Source organism: Pelodiscus sinensis, chromosome 7, assembly GCF_052426305.1.
Source record: "Pelodiscus sinensis isolate ZL-2025 chromosome 7, ASM5242630v1, whole genome shotgun sequence".
Classification (NCBI taxonomy): Eukaryota; Metazoa; Chordata; order Testudines; family Trionychidae; genus Pelodiscus; species Pelodiscus sinensis.
Genome location: NC_143058.1, coordinates 22,573,067 through 22,591,736, shown reverse-complemented (window position 1 = coordinate 22,591,736; position 18,670 = coordinate 22,573,067). Strand labels below are relative to the sequence as shown.

Genomic DNA, 18,670 nt, shown 5'->3' with positions numbered 1-18,670 from the left:
TGCAGCTGGGTCAGTCTCGTAATGCCGAGGGGCGGCACTACTGGACCAACCCGGCAGCACCCCAGCTGCTCTACCACAGACGTCCCCGATTCAGCCGCTGCTGGTCAGTTTCAGCAGTGTCTGAATTGGGGATGCCTGGGGCAGAGCCGGACTATCGGAAGGGGAGTCTATGAGGGGTCTGGGGTGGCATCCCCCCCACTCCACCCGTCCCCAGACCCCTCATAGCCCCCCCCTTCTGATAGTCTGGCATATTTGATAATCCAGCACCCCCTGGGTCCTAAAGGTACTGGATTATCGGAAGTTTATTGTATAAGGCTTCAGATCATAATCCTGAAAATGCCTCTGTATAGGTTTAACATTTAGCACATGAATATTCTCATTAATTTCAGTAGGACTATTCATGTGTCTAAAGTTAACTTTATCCATAAGTATTTGCAGATTGGTATCTCAAAAGGGAAACCCTTGAGGTTTTTTTGTGGCAAATATAAAAAATGTCATTTATGTACTTTAAATTACAACAAGCAGATGCATTCAAAACCTTTCTATAGTTGTTTATGTTTTTAGTACAAATTCATGGGAACTGCACCTCTTTTGTATGAATTGGTGCATTTATGCAGCAAAATCCACATTTTATTTGTTAATGTCTTTCAGACAAACTAAGATAAAATGCTATATTACACAATGAAGGGGTTTTTTTAGAGGAGAAAATTGTGGACTAAACTGTTCTTTACTTTCATCTTAGTTTGTAAATGCTATTTCTTCATTAAAAACTGGACAGTGAGAAACTTTTCCTGAAAAATCTGCTGATTCTAGATATCATAGGATTGCACTGATTACAGTGGACATATGTGGAAGGGGAGCTGAAAAGGAACTGGCTGCAAAATATTGATCTGAGGATACAGACTTCACAATTCCTAGCTTACAGTTGACGTGGTTCTACATAGATTTAGAGTACTGTGCTGGCACCAGCAGCATGGGTAGCTCCCCGCACAACTGCAATCCTTACAATTTTCACAGATCATATAGAATTGCTGAGATCTCATTAATTCAGCATTTACATAAGTTATAAGATATATTTTTGCAGTGGATTTTCCCAATCTCACTTACTCCATTTAGGCAATATTCTCTCTGTATTGTTTCTGTAAGTGCCTCTTCTATGTAAATGGTGTTGGGGTCCTGGGGCAGTTGCACAGAAGCCATACTACAGAATCCATACTACTATCAGTACAGTAGTTTGTCTGACTATTTAGATGTTTCATACTTCGTAATGTATCTGTTTGTTTATTTGTTTGGGTTTATGACTCCCTATATAACTTCTTACAAAGGATATTGGTTGTGTTATCCTGTCAAGTCTTCTTGCATTTTCTGTGTCACTTTCTCTGCATCCATTTTATTCACTCTTAATATTTCAATGTGGTCAAATTTTACTCATCACTTATACATTTAGTCCTCTCGTAGTTTCACACTCAAGCACTAAAAATAGTAGTTAATGTGTTTAATGCTTCACTTGTCATTCTATGTCACAGGTTGATGACAAGCTGTAGAATGATACTGTAGGATTCTGGTTGTGAAAAATATTGCTGTCAATCATACTTTTATGATATAACTTACAATAGTCTCTGTAAACAGTATTATCTTTTAAGAGAGAAAAAATACTGGTTTATCTGCCTCCCCCCCCTTTTTTTTGATATTACCATGATTAATCCTTGTTTTTAAACTGTATTTTTCCTCATGCATTTGAATAACTCTGGCTCCCCCTGTTGATTCAGCAATTTTCATATACTTACACAAAATCATTTTTTTGTCATTTTAGAGGGAGGTTATGTCTCTGAAGTTGGTGGGCCTGGTGGTTAGGATCAGAAATTCATACCAGGTTAGAGTGGCCTGTTGGTTAGGATCAGAAATTCATACCAGGATTGATTTATTCCACACCATTTATTCCAAAGAAAAAAATACAGCAATTTTCAGGAATCTAGGGAGATAGCTTTAGAAGAAAAACATGATCCTATTTTGTATTAGTTTTCACCAGCCTTTTGCTTTGATGTGAACTAAGTTCCTCACAGTCTGTCCAGGCCCCCTGACACAATGGAGAAAGGCCTGTATGGAACATGTAAACCTGCAACACAAAAAACAACTAAACATTCTAAAAGAAATTATTAAATTACACCAAGAGGTATAAGTCTCCTACTGATCAAATGGCTCTTTGCACAACACATTGTGTGATAATCAAAATGACGTATAAGATATCGAAGGAAAAGTTCAAAAGGTGCACTGAATCGGGGCATTGGAGATTGACAGATTCTAAAGCCCAAGCTCAAATCAATACAAAAATATGCTGAAATTGCCAGAATGAAAAATCAGTTGGAAAACCTGGCAAATAGAAGGAAAATGTTTAATATAAGGTTAATGGGTGTTCCTAAAGGAGTAGATATTCCTTTTCTATACAGGCAGTCCCCGGGTTACGTACAAGATAGGGACTGTAGGTTTGTTCTTAAGTTGAATCTGTATGTAAGTCGGAACTGGCGTCCAGATTCAGCCGCTGCTGAAACTGACCGCCAGTTCTGACTTACATACAGATTCAACTTAAGAACCCTGAGCTTCCCCAAGTCAGCTGCTGCTGAAACTGATGAGCGCTGATTCCAGGAAGCCTGGGGCAGAGCAACTCTGCCTCGGGCTTCCTGTAGTCAGTGCTGGTCAGTTTCAGCAGCGGCTGACTTGGGGATGCCTGGGGCAGAGCAGCTGGGGTGCTGCTGGGTTGCTCCAGTAGCACCGCTCCTCGGCGCTACTGGACCAACCCAGCAGCACCCCAGCTGCTCTGCCCCAGGCGTCCTGATTCAGCCACTGCTGAAACTGACCAGCAGCAGCTGAATCAGGACCTGGGGCAGAGCAGCTGGGGTGCTGCCGGGTTGGTCCAGTAGTGCCCAGAGCGGGTGCTGCAGGACCAATCCGCAGCGCCCCAGCTGCTCTGCTCCAGGGTCCAAAACAAAAGCCTGGTCTGCTGGGGGGGGGGCACACTATCCGCGCCCCCCCCCCCCAGCAGACCAGGGACATGGGTAGCAGAGCAGCAGCGGCAGCGGGGTGCCGCACCTCTGAGGCTTTGCTCTGGCAAAGTCTCAGAGGCGTGGGACCCCCCCCCCCGCGGCTGCGGCTTCAGTCCCGGTGCCTGTGGTCTGCTGGGGACGGTCCCCAGCAGACCACAGGCACCGGGACTCAAGCGGCAGCAGCGGGCGGGTTCCCGCGCTTCTGAGGCGTTCCACGAGGCGTACAGATAGTTCGGAATGGCTAGCTAGTTCGAATTATCTAGCCCGTGCCGCGTGTATCCGCGCGGCACGGGGTTCGAACAAGCCGGCATTTAAAAATGGCGCCGTCCGGCTTATGCAAATAAAGCCCGGGAAATTCAGATCCCGGGCTTCATTTGCACGTTCGGTATGCATACATTACCCCGCTAGTTCGAACTAGCAGGGTAGTGTAGACATACCCTGAGTTTGATGTTGAGATATCAAGAGCTCACCTCAATTCACCTTAATTAGTTCCGGTGTCTTTATCTAGGCCTTATAAACAGAGGGAAGCATATCATAAAACACAGTTTTTAAAGGATATGTATTTGAATAAAGAAAAAAAACAGTATATAATGTATAAGCTGAATGCATCTTGCAAATGTGTTCTGTTAATCTGATCTGTATAATATTTATATCTAAGACTTCAGTAAAAAGCTAAATTGGAAACAGTCTCATCTTTTCTTAAAACACATGAAGCAGATTCACAACTAATTCCCCTGCCATTAGCACATCTTTGTTTGTCTCAGATCAAACTTCAGTGGAGAAGTGCTGGTCCCAGAGGGAGGAAAAATAGACATCTTGAAATAATAATAAAAAAAAAATCTCCAGGAATAATTGAAAAAAGTGATCTCATCAGCAATTTTACTTTTCTTTTCCTTTCACCCTACCCCTTGTGCTGTACCAGCAAAACGATTGCTTGTTTTCAGTCCTTTGACACTTTCTCCGATCTCCCGTTCCATTGATTACTTGATGCAGCTCTCTCACCTCCTCTGATCTTTTGTTACCTCATCTGTGATTCTACTTCAGCTGGCTGCTTTCACTTAGCTTCCTTAAAAGATATCAGCATTAAAATGCTGTAGCAGCCATATCTATTGCAAAAAACACAGCAGCACAGATGTAAATCTAAGTGCAGAAATTCAGTGTTTAAAACAAGAATCCAGTATTAGTCATAAGAAAACATTTCATATTATTATGCTTATGTGTATTTAGAAAAAGAAAGAACCCCTTTGTCATTGCAGGATTATGTCCTACAATCTCAATTTATCTGTGTGGCTAAGCTTTCAATGAATGCAGAAGTCACAGTTCTATATTGGGAAATTGTTTCATTATCTGATGGATCACCCTGTTTAGAAAAACAGAAAACAATTTCTTGTTTTGCCAAAGGTTCTATGTTTCAGCTCATTTTTCTTATATTCCTTTGGGTAGAAACAAACAATTCCCTTTCATGTTTGGTGTTAATATCCTATACCCATGATGTAAGTCCAGTCTATGATATAACTGAGGTTCTAACCAATACATTGCAAGACTGAGTTTCGACATGGTCTTTTTCTACAGGCTACATACTTAATGCTCAGTGAGTAAGTGTGGCAACTGTTCATGATTTCTCCTTGCAAGAGGTTTGAAACAGTATGTGGATGACCACCTCCTTTCCCTTTTAAAACTGTATTACAAGATTGGCTGGGCTTCTTTTTTTCCTAGTTTAAACTCTGTGAGCAATATAACAACCTAAGCTTTGTCCACACTGTTTAAGAGCAATATTATAAGTTACAATAGTTCTGCTCTACTCCAGTAACAGTTTATTGTATAAGCAATAGCAGTCTGGACTACTGGAAGCCTCTTGTAAGTGGGTTATGCCCATGAAAGCCCTGATACCATGTTTTGTTAGTCTTTAAGGTGCCACAAGACTATTTGTTGTTTTTAAGTTTTTCCGGTTATAGACTGACTGGGCCACCCCTCTGAAGCTTTTGGAAGCTTCTTGCATTCATTGTGTCTTCTTATTATAGTTCCAATATAGTGTGAATACTAATACTAATACATAAAACAGGATTTTAGGACAATAATGATCCACAGTTGGAGAGATGTAAGAAAAAAATTAAAATGTGACATACATAAATTAACATTTGTTGGTGTGTGAAATACGTTTATTTAAAATGCATCAGTATTATATAAAAATAATACTTTTTTAAACCAAGAAAATCCTGAAGACTTCATGTATTGTACTAAATTAAAAGCTGTTATCTTGCTCTGTACCAACCTGAAAGCTCTGTCAGCAGGCATTTCTGACCTTCATTGAAAGTCTGTTTTATAATCTGGTTGGCACGGGGCCGTCAGGCTCCCTAGCTGTCTCTGTGTGGCTTCCTGGAAGTGGTGACATGTCCCTGCTGCTTCTAGAGAGAAGAACGGGCATGGGAGCTGTGTGTGCTCTGTCCATCCCAAGTTCTAGGTCAGTGGCTCCCATTGCCTGGGAATCAAAACCAATGGGATCTTTGAGTATGGTGCCTGAGGGAAGAGGAAGCACAGAGCTACCTGGCCATGCTGACACCTAGGAACAGCAAGGACATATTGCTGCATGCGGAGAACCCCCCAAAGTGAGCACTGCTCAGATACAGCATTCTCAAACCCCTCCAATACCCCAACACCCTACCCTGAGCTCCCTCCTGCATCCTAACTCCCTCCCTGAGCCTGAACCCCACATGCTCTCTTGGGGCAGCAGCTCCTTCCTAAACTCCAACCCTCATCACTGGCCCTCATCACTGGCCAGAGCCTTCACCCTCTCCCACACCCAACTCCATGCCCAAGACCAGATCCCCCTCCTGCATTTCTGGCCCCAACCAGAGCCCATACCCACAGCACAGAGATAATATCCCCTCCCACACTCCATCTCTGCTTCAGCACAAAGCCCTCTCCTATACGCCAAACTCTTAGTTAAGCAGAATATTTGACTAACCAGAATCCCCTCCCAATCTCCCAACATGCCAGATAGCAAATCTTTTACTATATATGAATTAGAATTTTTGTTTCTGGTATGCAGAAAATTACAGAAGTCACACTAAGTTAACAAATTAATTAGATTTAGAGAAGTTTCTTCACAGAGTAGTCCCTGGGGGAATTGCAGGATCAGTGTGGGTTGGTGCTGAGAGGACCAAATGCAAAGGTGCAGCTGCAGCACCAGCACTTGCTCAATGCAGAAGTGAAGTAATCCGATGCAGGATACTAAAGTGCAGAGACGTGTTCAAAGTAAGTTCAGTTTCAGTGTTGCTGGTAGCGCTTGTTCACCTTTGTGAATATTCTGTTTAGTCTGTGAACATGGGGCATGCAACAATTGTGGCAGAGGTTACAATACCAAAATATTCCAGCCTAGAAAGGGATGTAGATGCCACTTGTTCCTTTAGTTAGTGGTGGTGCTTTATATCCATAACCATCAGGCAGTCTATTACCTCTTTTGGGTGGTCACCCAAAGTTTTCAGATTATACCAGGAGTGGGCAATAACATGGTGATGAATTGCCAGGACTACCCCTGGCAGGCCACCGCCACTATATTTACCTGTACAGCCACAGATACTAGCAATCACAGTTCCCATTGGCTCTGGATCACCATTCCCAGTCAATGGGAGTGGTGGAAAGTGGTGAAGACAGGGACACTGTTTCCTGAAGCTCCCATTGGCCAGGAATGACATTCCTCAGCTAATGGGAGCTTTGATCTTGGGTACCCATGGCCATGCAGGTAAATAGAGCAGTGGGGACCCACCAGTGCTAACCCTGCCAGAATAGATCCTTCTTACAGTCTGGTATTTGCCCACCTCTGGACTACACTGATTCAAACACAGTTAAACAGTTAACTGTGGGAACAACAGAACCCGAACCAGCAAAAAATAATGAAAATCCAGCTAGTGGAAGCATCTGAATCAGATAATGAAAATGACCATATCTTGGTCCACACCGATTTGAATTGTTATTGAGGAGATCCTGTTATCAGTATGGACATATGTCCTCTTGAATGATAGTTGAAGCATGAAGGGACACATGAATCTTTTGCACATCTAGCATATAAATATCTTGTGACACTGGCTACAGCAATGCCATGAGAATTTCTATTTCCACTTTTAGGTAATATGATAAACAAGCAGTGGGCAGCAGTATCTCCTGCAAATATAAACAAACTTGTTTGTCTGAGCCATTGATTGACAAAGAAGTAGGACAGAGGGGACTTTCAGGGTCTGATTTATTTATTTATTTTATTTTTGAATGCATGCTTGTACATAATTTTACATTGGTAAGTTCAATTTTCATGTTAAATAGATTGCATTATAATACTTGTATGAGGTGAATTGAAAAATACTATTTCTTTTATTTTTTTACAGTGCAAATACTCGTAATAAAAAATATAGTGAACATTATACACTCTTTATTCTGTGTTATAATTGAAATCAATTTGTTTGAAATGTAAAAAAATCAAAATAATTAAATGAGGTATTCTATTCTTGTTTTAACAGTGTGATTATGATTATTTTTTTAATCACTTGACAGCCTTAATTTTCAGATTGTTTCTCTTCTGTGTAAATCCTGTCCAATTTTGTCTTCTCTTTTTTTAAATATATTGATTTCTCTGTATTTTGGGAAGAGCAGCACTCTTGAAACATGTGCATACAATTTAGAGAAGCTGCTTGCTGTTGTTGATCATTTAAATGAAACTGGATTAGCTGGTAAAATACCTTTGTGTCTTCGGTTCTGCTAGCATTGCAGCATTTACTGATTACCCTTCATCAAATGACTAGCCTTCCCTTCTAGTAAGTAGAAGACACTCATTAAAATGATGTTGAAATTATGTGTCTGCTATCTTCCTGAAGCAATGGCCACTTCAATAAGGGATTTAATGATTCTTCTGTTCCTATGTGCATGTTGGAGGGAGAGGACACTTTATAAATAAATGGGATACAAATTAAATCTGGTATAGTCATTAACACATTTCATGTTGGATACCTTCATATCCTTCACAGAATTCCCAACCTGTGAACCACTAACTCAATTTATATGCAAAAATGGAAGATGTGTTAGCAGCAAATGGCACTGTGACTCAGGCAAGTACCAAATGTTCAGTATTTTAAACAGATTTAATTAGGGGTCTGGGGGTTCCTTTGATAAAAATACTCATATCCTTTTGGGGCTGACAGCAAATCCAGCTTGTAGCCTGCCTAAAATAAGTATAATGGCTTTATTCTACTGATTTAAGATTAAAAGTTGTGAAATGGAGGCCACACACCTGGGAGAACATGGTAGATATAAGAATTGCTCTTGAAGTTTAACATGGAGCATCAATTATATTAGAATAGTATGCAATGTGAGACAATATTTGGTTAAAAAAGAACAAGAAACAGAGCACTGCCTTAGAATAAAATAACCAGAGGACTGTATGTTTGACAGAACAAGTATGCGAGCATTTATGTTTCTCTTTCTTGGTAATCACAATCACAGATTACAAAAATCATCATCAGACAATTGTAGTGAATAAAAACAGTAGAGTAATAATGAAGACCATTTCAACCCCTTTTGATATATTAATTAGTGTCTCTTTATCCAACAATATAATGAAATCATTTGCCTTATGTTATTTTGAAAGGCTGATTCTGACTTTAGAATTTCATTTTTGTGTTAAATTATCTTAAACCATTTATCTGCAGCCCATTCATCAGTATAATCCTTGAATTGCTGGGAATAAAACTAAGTGCTTCTGTTACCAAACCACAAGTCTTTACACCCAGTTGCATAAAGAGGCCACCTCCTAGAGCCAAAAGAGAATAGGGAATTGTGTGTAGTGACAAATACAGTTCTGATACAATCAGCTGAGAGCGCAGTATATAGAATTTAACATACTGCCTATCACTTCTCTGTTTTCTTCTCAAGGACAATGCAAATTTGACAACAGTAAATGCAAGTATTGTTGCATCCATTTATCAATGTTTCTCATGAAGGTCAGGTTTTTATTTAGATTTTGCACCATTGAAATTAGTCTGGCTTTTTTTTTATGTTGACTCTGAATTTCCACAGATGATGACTGTGGCGATGGGAGTGATGAATTGGGTTGTGTTCACTCATGCTCCAGTAATCAGTTCAGATGCTCCAGTGGCAGATGTATCCCAGGTCACTGGGCTTGTGATGGTGACAATGATTGCGGAGACTTCAGTGATGAAACCAAAACAAACTGCACCAAAGAAGGTTGGCTATTTTAAACCTGTGACAAAGATTTGATTTAAACAAATAATGAATTTACTTATTTATTGGAAAAGTAAAAGTAATGTAACTTGTTTGGTAAAAAAATGATGGTGAAAAACAGGTACAGTGAAAGCTTTGTTATCTGGCACTCATGGGAAATGTGGGATTGCCGGTTAATTCAATGTGCTGGATAACAAAGCTTATTGCTCTGCCCTCATGCCGTACGAGCAGATCCAGCTCCCAGTAGCTTAAGGCAGGCTGATGGGGAAGGAGATGCCTGCTGATGATGCCAGCCAGCAGTGCCAGCTGTCAGAAGCCCCGTAACAGCCAGCTGGACAGATGGGAATTAGGCACATGTGCCTGAAGACGCAGCAGTATTGTGACGGGGCAATGCTGGCTAACTAAGTTTTCTGCTTAACAGAGTGCCGGATAACAAAGCTTTCACTATATTTAAGATCTGATGTACCTCTGAAAGTGGTGATTGAAACATGCTATAAAGGGGATGGAGACGTATGTCCTGGATAGCTCAGGGGACAAACCCAATGGATAGTCAAAACAGGTAGGTTAAAGATTTTGTAGTGATTTTGGTTTTTAGTTTATTAGTAAAACCAAACTCTACGAAGGAATGATGCTCTTGATCTCTCAATTATCCTTCACCAGTAACAACAGAGACAAAAATAGTGCTAATCAATTAAACAAGCAAATAAAAATCTACCTTCTGACTAAGGAATGGCAAGATCAAATTTGCTTCTCTAGACAGCTGCCTAGTTTGCTTAAAGTTAAAGTGGCCTGTGTTGGAACAAATCTAGCACAATGTCAATAATTTTGCTTCACTGAATTACATTACATATGATTCTTGTCCTTTTAATAGAGTTATATATTTCTTGGATGAAGACACACTAGACAAGGCACCATTGCTTAAGCTACCACTTTAATATCTATCAGTAACTTTACATAACAGTTTAGCTCAATATAATATTTAAATAAAAATCTCCTATAATTATTTACATTTTACCAGAGAATAATCTTTATAATTTCTTGTTCTTAGTATTTGTTTCTTATTCAAAACCTGCCACACAAAAAACTAATTGTCCAGAATACTTTACTATGATAACATGTGTGTTTTCCAATTTATGGTAGTCATTTGTTTGTTCCTCCTATGTACCACTTTAACAAAAAGAGAACTTATGGTGAATTTCATAATTTTTCAATAGAAATTAAAGCAAAGAGATTTTATTATTATGTCATTACTGCTGGCATTCTGCCTTCTGCTGTGACTTTTGATGTAGCAAGTTTCCAAATTAATTTGATTACAGATGAAGATTTAATATTCCAATCACAAACTACTCTGAAACCTTCAAATATATAGAACCAGGGAAATACAGGTTGGACTTCCCTGGTCTGGCAGCCTTGGACCTGACTGGTCCCAGATGAGGGATTTTTCTGGATCAGGGGAGGTCATTTCTGGTCCCTATGCTGCTAGCCTCCCTTCCCTGTCTCCCCACCCACTGGGCTTCCTGGCTACCCCACAGCTCAGCTGAGCCACACACCAACTCCTGCTCTTGCCCCTGCAGCCCAGCTGAGCTGCACGCTGTCTCCCGCCCCTCCCCGGCCCTGGTGACTGCACACCATACTTCCTGGGTCCTGCAGCCCAGCTGTCCATGCATTGCAACCCTCCCCTCCTCCAGCATAGCACTGGATTCCCGGCCTCCCTACTCCCTTCAGTGTGCCAGAACTCTTTGATCCTGGAACATCCATGTATGTTGCCAGACCAAAGAGTTCTTCTGGTTTATAGTGGTGAATCTTGTACTGTAGAAACATATTCGATCTCTAACACAAAGGCTGTCACAAAATCTATCTCTATTGTGCTATTGTATACTGTTATTTGTAACATTGTCTAAAGACTGAATAATTTTCCCATAAATTAAAATACTATTGTATTGTAAAGTTGGCTTTGCTGCAGTGCCCCCTCTACTTATAGAAGTTAAAACTGGAGCTATAACTATATTTTTTACCTTGTCACCTATATATTGGCAAATATAAGGTAGGAAAAACATAACATGTTAGATATAAAGCCATATTGCTCAATAAGAAAGAAAATCAACAGAATATGTATGCTCTATTAGAAACTCTGAAACCACTTTGTAAAGAAAGTGATAGTAAGCATTGCACTAAACAGCTCCCCAATTTATAATCCAAATGTGTTTTTTCTTAGCTATACTAAGGAATGAAAAGCTAGAAATATTCTGCTGCTATAGCCCTGTCATTTTGTATCATCTGCTTAAACGAATTTTGAATAATTTTATTTGCACATCAGTTGGGTTCAAATCATGGAATTAAATCTTAGCAATGAGGATTTATTATTTTTGACATAATATTAACTTTAATTTACTTTTCCTCTTTGTACTCATGTAATAAATTTTATCTTTCTAAATCTAGTACAGAGCAAAGCTATGAAGAATGTTTACAGAGATGACAATTTTTAGTTAGTGGTAAGAACCTTGTGGAACTGTGAAAACATTCAGTTGCCCTCAGATTTAATGAGAAAAGGCAGAAATGCTTGAGCATGCCTCTGGATGCACTCAGTATGCTTTCATATGCTTTGTAAATAAAAAAAATGTAAATAGTTATAGTCAAGTGTATTCCCAACTCTTATAATTCAATGGCATTTTTAATCAAAATTGCAAATGCATTTCTCATTTGGAAAACTCCCTTATATGGTTGTGAAAATTTTTAATCCTGTGCATCACGACCTCTTCTTAAAATTAAAACAGAAAATTATACATATACATTTTCTTTAAAACCGATTCCTTCATCTTTATTAAATCAATATTTAATTATCAAAACAGTGAATTGTTTAAAAAGAACTTGCATTTCTTCAGGTAATATACTTATGAATGCTCCCTTTTCGGTGCACATGTGCTTCATGTGCCTTTGTGGGTTTTCTGCATCCCTGCCTGCTTTGTTCTCACCTTATCCTTAGCTGTGCTTGCCACCTATACTGAGGGTATATAGCACAGAGTCTGATGATTTGCCCCCAGGTCCTCATAAACCTGTCTTTGCCTGAGATGATGCCCATTTTTTACTTTTATTTACCTTTAGGGAATAGCTTTATTAGTTTCACGGTTGTTATTTTCAGGTTATTAGTTAATCTTTTAGCTCTTTTCATTTTAGAAGGGTTATTTTGGAGAGAGGTATTTTTGGGAGACTCTTGTTCTTCCTCCTCTCCTGCATCCCCCATCTCTGGGGCTTCTCCTTTTTAGGGAATCAATCCTAGGATTATGCCTAAAATTGCTACATTTAGATGCTGCCTCATTTGCCGGGATCCTATGCTAGGTAGTGACAGCCATTTTCACTGTGTCTGCAACTTAGAGATCCATTTCCCATCTAAGTATAAAATTTGTTCACGTTTTAAAATAGATCTAGAAATAATGGGAAGATAAAGCATAGGTTTCTCATGATGGACTGCCTTTCAACTTCCTCAGTCCCTAGCCCAGGTAACCTCCACACAGTGGTATTCTATTGACCAGAATTTGCCACTGACCTCTGAAGACCACTCATTGAGTAGACCTATGTAGAGTAGAGCCATGGGGAATGGCATCAAGGCTTCTAGAAAGAGTAGTTGTAGATCTTCTTAAAGACAAATCAGTGCCTATAAGCCAATGTCACCTCAGAGACCTGCTGCTCTGGAGTCCTCACATCTCAGAAAATATATCACTGAGGCTTCAAGCTTTCCTGATACAAAAGGCCCCTTCTCATCCAAGGCTTCAGGTACTTTTTAAATTTCATGATATCTAGTGTTGCTCTGTGCTGAAACCTCCGCTCCCCCATAACATCCAAACACAGCATACTAAGGATTCAGTATAGGAGAAGCTTCTGCCATTCTGTCTGAAGTATCTAAGCTGACATACAAACAGTCTGGTGCCAATGAAGCCAAGGTCATTTTTGGAGCTACCACTTCTCATTGCATTGTTCCTGCAAGGCTTTGTAAGGTACCACAGGCATTTAAATTCAGAAACTTGTTTGACTTAGATAAGTTGTGGGCCACTTGCAGTCCAAAGACCACAGGTGGCCCACCAGGGTAATCTGATTGCAAGCTGTGATATATTTTGCTGACATTGACCATCCCAGTGGTGGAGTTCTCTGTTCCCAGCCAATAGGAGCTGTGGGAAGTGGTACCTGAAAGTGAAGAGAACTCAGAGATGTGTTGGCCACTGCTTCCCATAGCTCCTATTGGCTGAGGACAGAGAACCATGGTCACTGGGAGGTATGGGGGATGGTGCCAGCGGATGGTCAATGTGAGCAAAATGTTTTGTAGCCTGTGACATGGATTGCATGTGGCTTGTGTACTACAGGTTACTTACCTCTGTCAGGGTATGTCTACACTACCCTCCTAGTTCGAACTAGGAGGGTAATGTAGGCATACCGCACTTGCAAATGAAGCCCGGGATTTGAATTTCCCGGGCTTCATTTGCATAAGCGGGGAGCCGCCATTTTTAAATCCCCGCTGCTTCGAACCCCGTGCAGCGCGGCTACACGGGGCTCGAACTAGGTAGTTCGGACTAGGGTGCCTATTCCGAACTACCGGTACACCTCATTTCACGAGGAGTAACGGTAGTTTGGAATAGGAACCTAGTCCGAACTACCTAGTTCGAGCCCCGTGTAGCCGCGCTGCACGGGGTTCGAAGCAGCGGGGATTTAAAAATGGCGGCTCCCCGCTTATGCAAATGAAGCCCGGGAAATTCAAATCCCGGGCTTCATTTGCAAGTGCGGTATGCCTACATTACCCCGCTAGTTCGAACTAGCGGGGTAGTGTAGACATACCCTCATAGATGAATCCAAGTCCCTCTGTTAAGAGCTATGGAAAGAACCTTGGTGGGGGATCCTCATCTGTCACTGGTATTGCATTATTCTCCTGTGCCAACTTGTTCTTAGGTTGCTTGATTACCAAGCCACAGCTTCCTCTCCTGGCACTCTGATAATTCCAGTGAACAGGCAGACTCCAGGCACTACATCTTCTTCCTGGTGTGACCAGTCTTGAGTACTGGTTTTTCTTAATGACCTCTCCTGAATGGCCATATTGGGACCAATGGACTACTAATTATAATCAATTCTCCAGAGCATACAGCAAGACCCTTGGGTAGTGCCAGATGCAGCAATCACTTGCTCCTCCTGTCCTTCCATATCAGTGTCCACCTCAGGATGAATCTTTCAAGGAGCAGGAAAAAAGGGCTGATGAGAAAACTATGCCATAGATTAATAGTGACCATTGCCCAATAGTGACCCTCATCCCAGATATCTTAAGTGCTGGTGGAGGCTTCCCTGTGACCCATTCCAGAAGAGATAGGTCAGCCAGACTAAAATATCTGCAGCTTGTATTGCAGCTATGCAATCTATCTGAGCTGCCCACTTTGTTCATGTACCAAGTGCTTGTCAATTATCAGTTGGGCACCACCAGTGGTACTGATACCAAGATGCTGATCAATGTCTGGAACCAAAAAAGGCAACAGATGTCTAAGTCTTTGCCAGGATTGGCAAAAGACACAGAGATAACAAGCACGTAAGACTTTCAAAGAAGCTGCACATAAGACTTTCAAAGAAGCAGTATTTCCCAGAGCAGATCTCCAATAGGTTATATCTATTCTTTAGGTAGTTGAGGTGCTGAGAGAACTGTTAAACCTCTTAATGCCAGAGTCACTGGTAATTCAAGAGACTTCACAGGCACCAGCACCAAGGTATCCCCTTCAGAACCTTCATCTTTGTGCCTGGCAGTTCAATTGTATTTGGCCATCAGGATAATTAAAACTGTACCATTAAGGAGAAAGCCACAGGTGAGCTGTTGCTCCCTTGTCTTCAAAGTCTGGACCCTCTTCACTGATAACAGCACAGGCATGGGCAACAGAAAAGGCATCATTGTCATTAGCATCCGAAGGAGGATTTTATATATTGTTACCTAGGTGGTCCCATCATCAGTATGATGTCACCTTTCTGCCCCGGTGTCAGTCTCCATTCTGGCAAGGGTTTTATAGAAGAGACTCTTGAGCTATGCACCGTTGGGGCTAGGACCATGTAAGTGTCTCTTTTGGAACCTGTGAGACTTTACCTTCTCTGAGGCTAAGTCTAGACTGCAGCCTTTTTCCACAAAAGCATATGTAAATGAAGTGTGGAGTAGAATATTGCTGTGCTTCATTTGCATAATTAATTAGCAGCCGTTTTTGCGCAAGAGGCTTTTGTACAAAAAGGAGCTGTGTAGATGGCTCCTTTTTGCGCAAAACCCCCCTCTTGCGCAAGAGCCGTTCTTCCTCATTTTTTCAGGAAGAACATCTCTTGCGCAAGAGGGGGTTTTTGCGCAAAAGAGATGTCTACACAGCTCCTTTTTGCGCAAAAGCCTCTTGTGCAAAAATGGCTGCTAATTAATTATGTAAATGAAGCACGGAGATATTCTACTCCACATTTCTTTTGCATACGCTTTTGTGGAAAAAGGCTGCAGTCGAGATGTAGCCTGAGAGTGCCCCATGGCCACCTCATCTATTGGCTATCAGGAGCATTGACACTGAAAGCATCCTAATATCAATAGTGAGTCTGGTGCCAAATAGATTTGGGATTCCTCTCATGATCAGCCATAAGAGGAGCAGGAACTGGACCAGTCCCTCTGTGCAAGAGACAGTTCAGGATTTACCTTGTGAAGGGCCATCACTCTTCACAGAAAATGGATTAGACTCTTCATAGACTCAAAGTCTCTAGAGCAAGTTTGAAAACCCTAAAAATGTACATCAGTGAAATGGGATTTTCCTCCTGAGTCCAAAATCTATTCAGGAGAAGGAGCAAAGATGACAAGAGATATATCCACCATCATCCTCTTCTTTGGCAGCTGTCAACTCATCTAGGCAGGTGATATCGTCCAAGAGCTCATTTTGATGGGCTGTTGGAGAACGTGCTTCCAGTTCTGGTAGTGCTGTATGATTCTTTCCTAATTTTTACAGATTATCTGACCCATTTCCAGTGTGCCTGGACCCACACCACAATAGCTTAGTTGCTTTTCAGCATGGTGTAAATGGGTTTCCTTCACTGTCTCTCTTCCCAGTACAGTGTTGTTAATACAATTGTTCCTTCTTATAGGAGCTATAGAGAAAGTCTCTTCTTTGTTTAGCAAAAGAGAGGATTTACTCACAATACTGCCTGATCCTGAAGGCACAAGGCAGTCTCTAGCCTCTTTTCCATATAAGACACTTAAACTACTTCCTTCCCCAATTCACAAAAACAAAATTCTTGGCAATTTCTCTAACTTCCATTGTTCTTTCCCTGGAGCTATGTGACTGCTACGGTCCTCTCAGCATAAAGCACACCTTCTGGCCCACGAAAGCTCATCATCTAATAAACCATCTTGTTAGTCTTTAAAGTGCTACATTGTCCTGCATTTTGCTTCAACCTTCTTTCATGTGATTCATCAGAACACCAGAAAAATTCAGAATCTCACTGTCAGCAATTACCCTTCTCAGTTCATGGTACTCTTATTATTTGGTCTCTTGGCTTACCCACATGTTTTTACATAGTGTATGACAGTAGTAGAAGCATTACTTTAGAGTTTCCAGTCCATTAGAACATCAGAATATCCAGACTGGGTGAGACAAATGTTCCAAGTAGCCCAGGATGCTCTTTTTTGATGGTAGCTAGTGCCAGCTGCTTCAGAAGAAAGGAACAGAATAGGCAAATACTGAGTGACTTTTCGTTCACTCCCACCTTCTGGCAGACAGAAGCAACCCTGATCATGGAGTTGCATCACTGACCATCTTACCTAAGGCTATGTCTAGACTGCAAGCCTCTTTCAAAAGAGGCGCTTTCGAAAGATACTTTCGAAAGAGCCTCTTTCGAAAGAGAGCGTCTAGACTGCACGTTGAACTTTTGAAAAAGCGGCTTGCTTTTTCGAAAGAAAGCATCCAGTGAGTCTGGATGCTCTCTTTCGAAGAAGCCCTATTTACATTGAAGAACGCCTTCTTTCGAAAGAGGAACTTTCGAAAGAAGGCGTTCTTCCTCGTGAAATGAGGTTTACCGCCATCGAAAGAAAAGCCGCGTTCTTTCGATTTAATTTTGAAAGAACGCGGCTTGAGTCTGGACGCAGGGGAAGTTTTTTCGGAAAAAGGCTACTTTTCCCGAAAAAACCCCTTAGTCTGGACACAGCCTAATAGTCATCAATTGACCTATCCCACGGGAAATTATCTAATTCCTTTTTTAACCCTATTATGCTTTTTGGTCTTCACAACATCCTCTGGCAATGCATTCTACAGGTTGACTGTGTGTTGTGTGGGAAAAAAATGACACAAACAAGCACACACCAGAAGTTTGAACTTTGTCCTGCTTCTTTGTTCTAAACTCACAAAAACATGGAGAATAATTTTAAAACTTTAGGGCTGTGTTAAAATCAGGAATAAGGGATCTTCCAGAAAAGGCTTTATTTTCCGAAAGATCCCGTCTAGACTGGCACTTTTCTCCGGCAAAGCCCCGAGCCGGAAAAAAGCAGCAGCCATGTTAATGCAAATGCCACGGGGGATATTTAAATCCCCCACGGCATTTGCAATTCCGACTTGTCTCATTAGCACCCCTTTTCCGGAAAAGGGTGCCAATGTAGACACAGCCTAGTTGTTTGTGGAAAATATTAATATTATATAAGGTGAAGATTCCTGTATATCTTTTTCAAATGTGTTGGCAATATCTTTTGTCTTAGGACTGCGAACAGGAGCTCCTAGTACATGGTTCTGTGCTTAAACATACTTTTATGTGAGTTGTGTTCCTGGTGTTTTGCTGTGAACCACCAACCATTATTTCCATATTAATGTGAGTGAAGAAAGCCTGAAATTGCCTCAAAGTAACATCATGGAATAACAGTATAAAACTTCAAAGTCGCCTGAGAACAATTCAGTTGGGAGGACCCTGCATCAGCAGAGTTGTTATTGTTATTAATTACTAAATAAAATTGGTAGAACATGCTTAGGTAGCCTTGAAGTCTCTTCAGTGTTTAAACAAAATGAACAAATTGCTTCACTGCATCAGCTTTTTTGTCAGTTGTAGGACAGAGAGATACATTAAAGAAAGAGATTAATCAAAACCAAGAATCTCCTATAATAAAAAGAAATCCAGGTCTTTTACTATGTCCAAAACAAGGAAAATAAATGTTTAATAAAATTGACTATGGTCATGGACTAATGTTGGTAAAAATTGTTAAAATTATACTCTTCAACATAAAGGAGAACTTTCCAAGGCATGATTTTAAAATGTACTGTTCAGAGGTTTGGAATACTAGAAATAGTATTGGTGGTGAAGATTAGGTTAGCAGAGTTATAGGGTGAGGAGTCCAAAATGCAAAATAAGGCTCCAATCTTGGAAACTCACATATGCTTAATGTT

The 18,670-nt window shown here is 40.8% G+C and overlaps 1 protein-coding gene across 1 annotated transcript in view; it reads left to right on the top strand.

Moving 5' to 3' along the window:
* Nucleotides 1-18,670, top strand: part of LRP1B (LDL receptor related protein 1B) — a 1,362,068-nt gene that overhangs the window by 837,870 nt on the left and 505,528 nt on the right. Inside the window, exons 19-20 of the mRNA XM_089779714.1 lie at nt 8,057-8,137; nt 9,105-9,272. Coding sequence (XP_089635840.1) covers nt 8,057-8,137; nt 9,105-9,272 — 249 coding nt within the window. The remainder of the gene's footprint in view (nt 1-8,056; nt 8,138-9,104; nt 9,273-18,670) is intronic.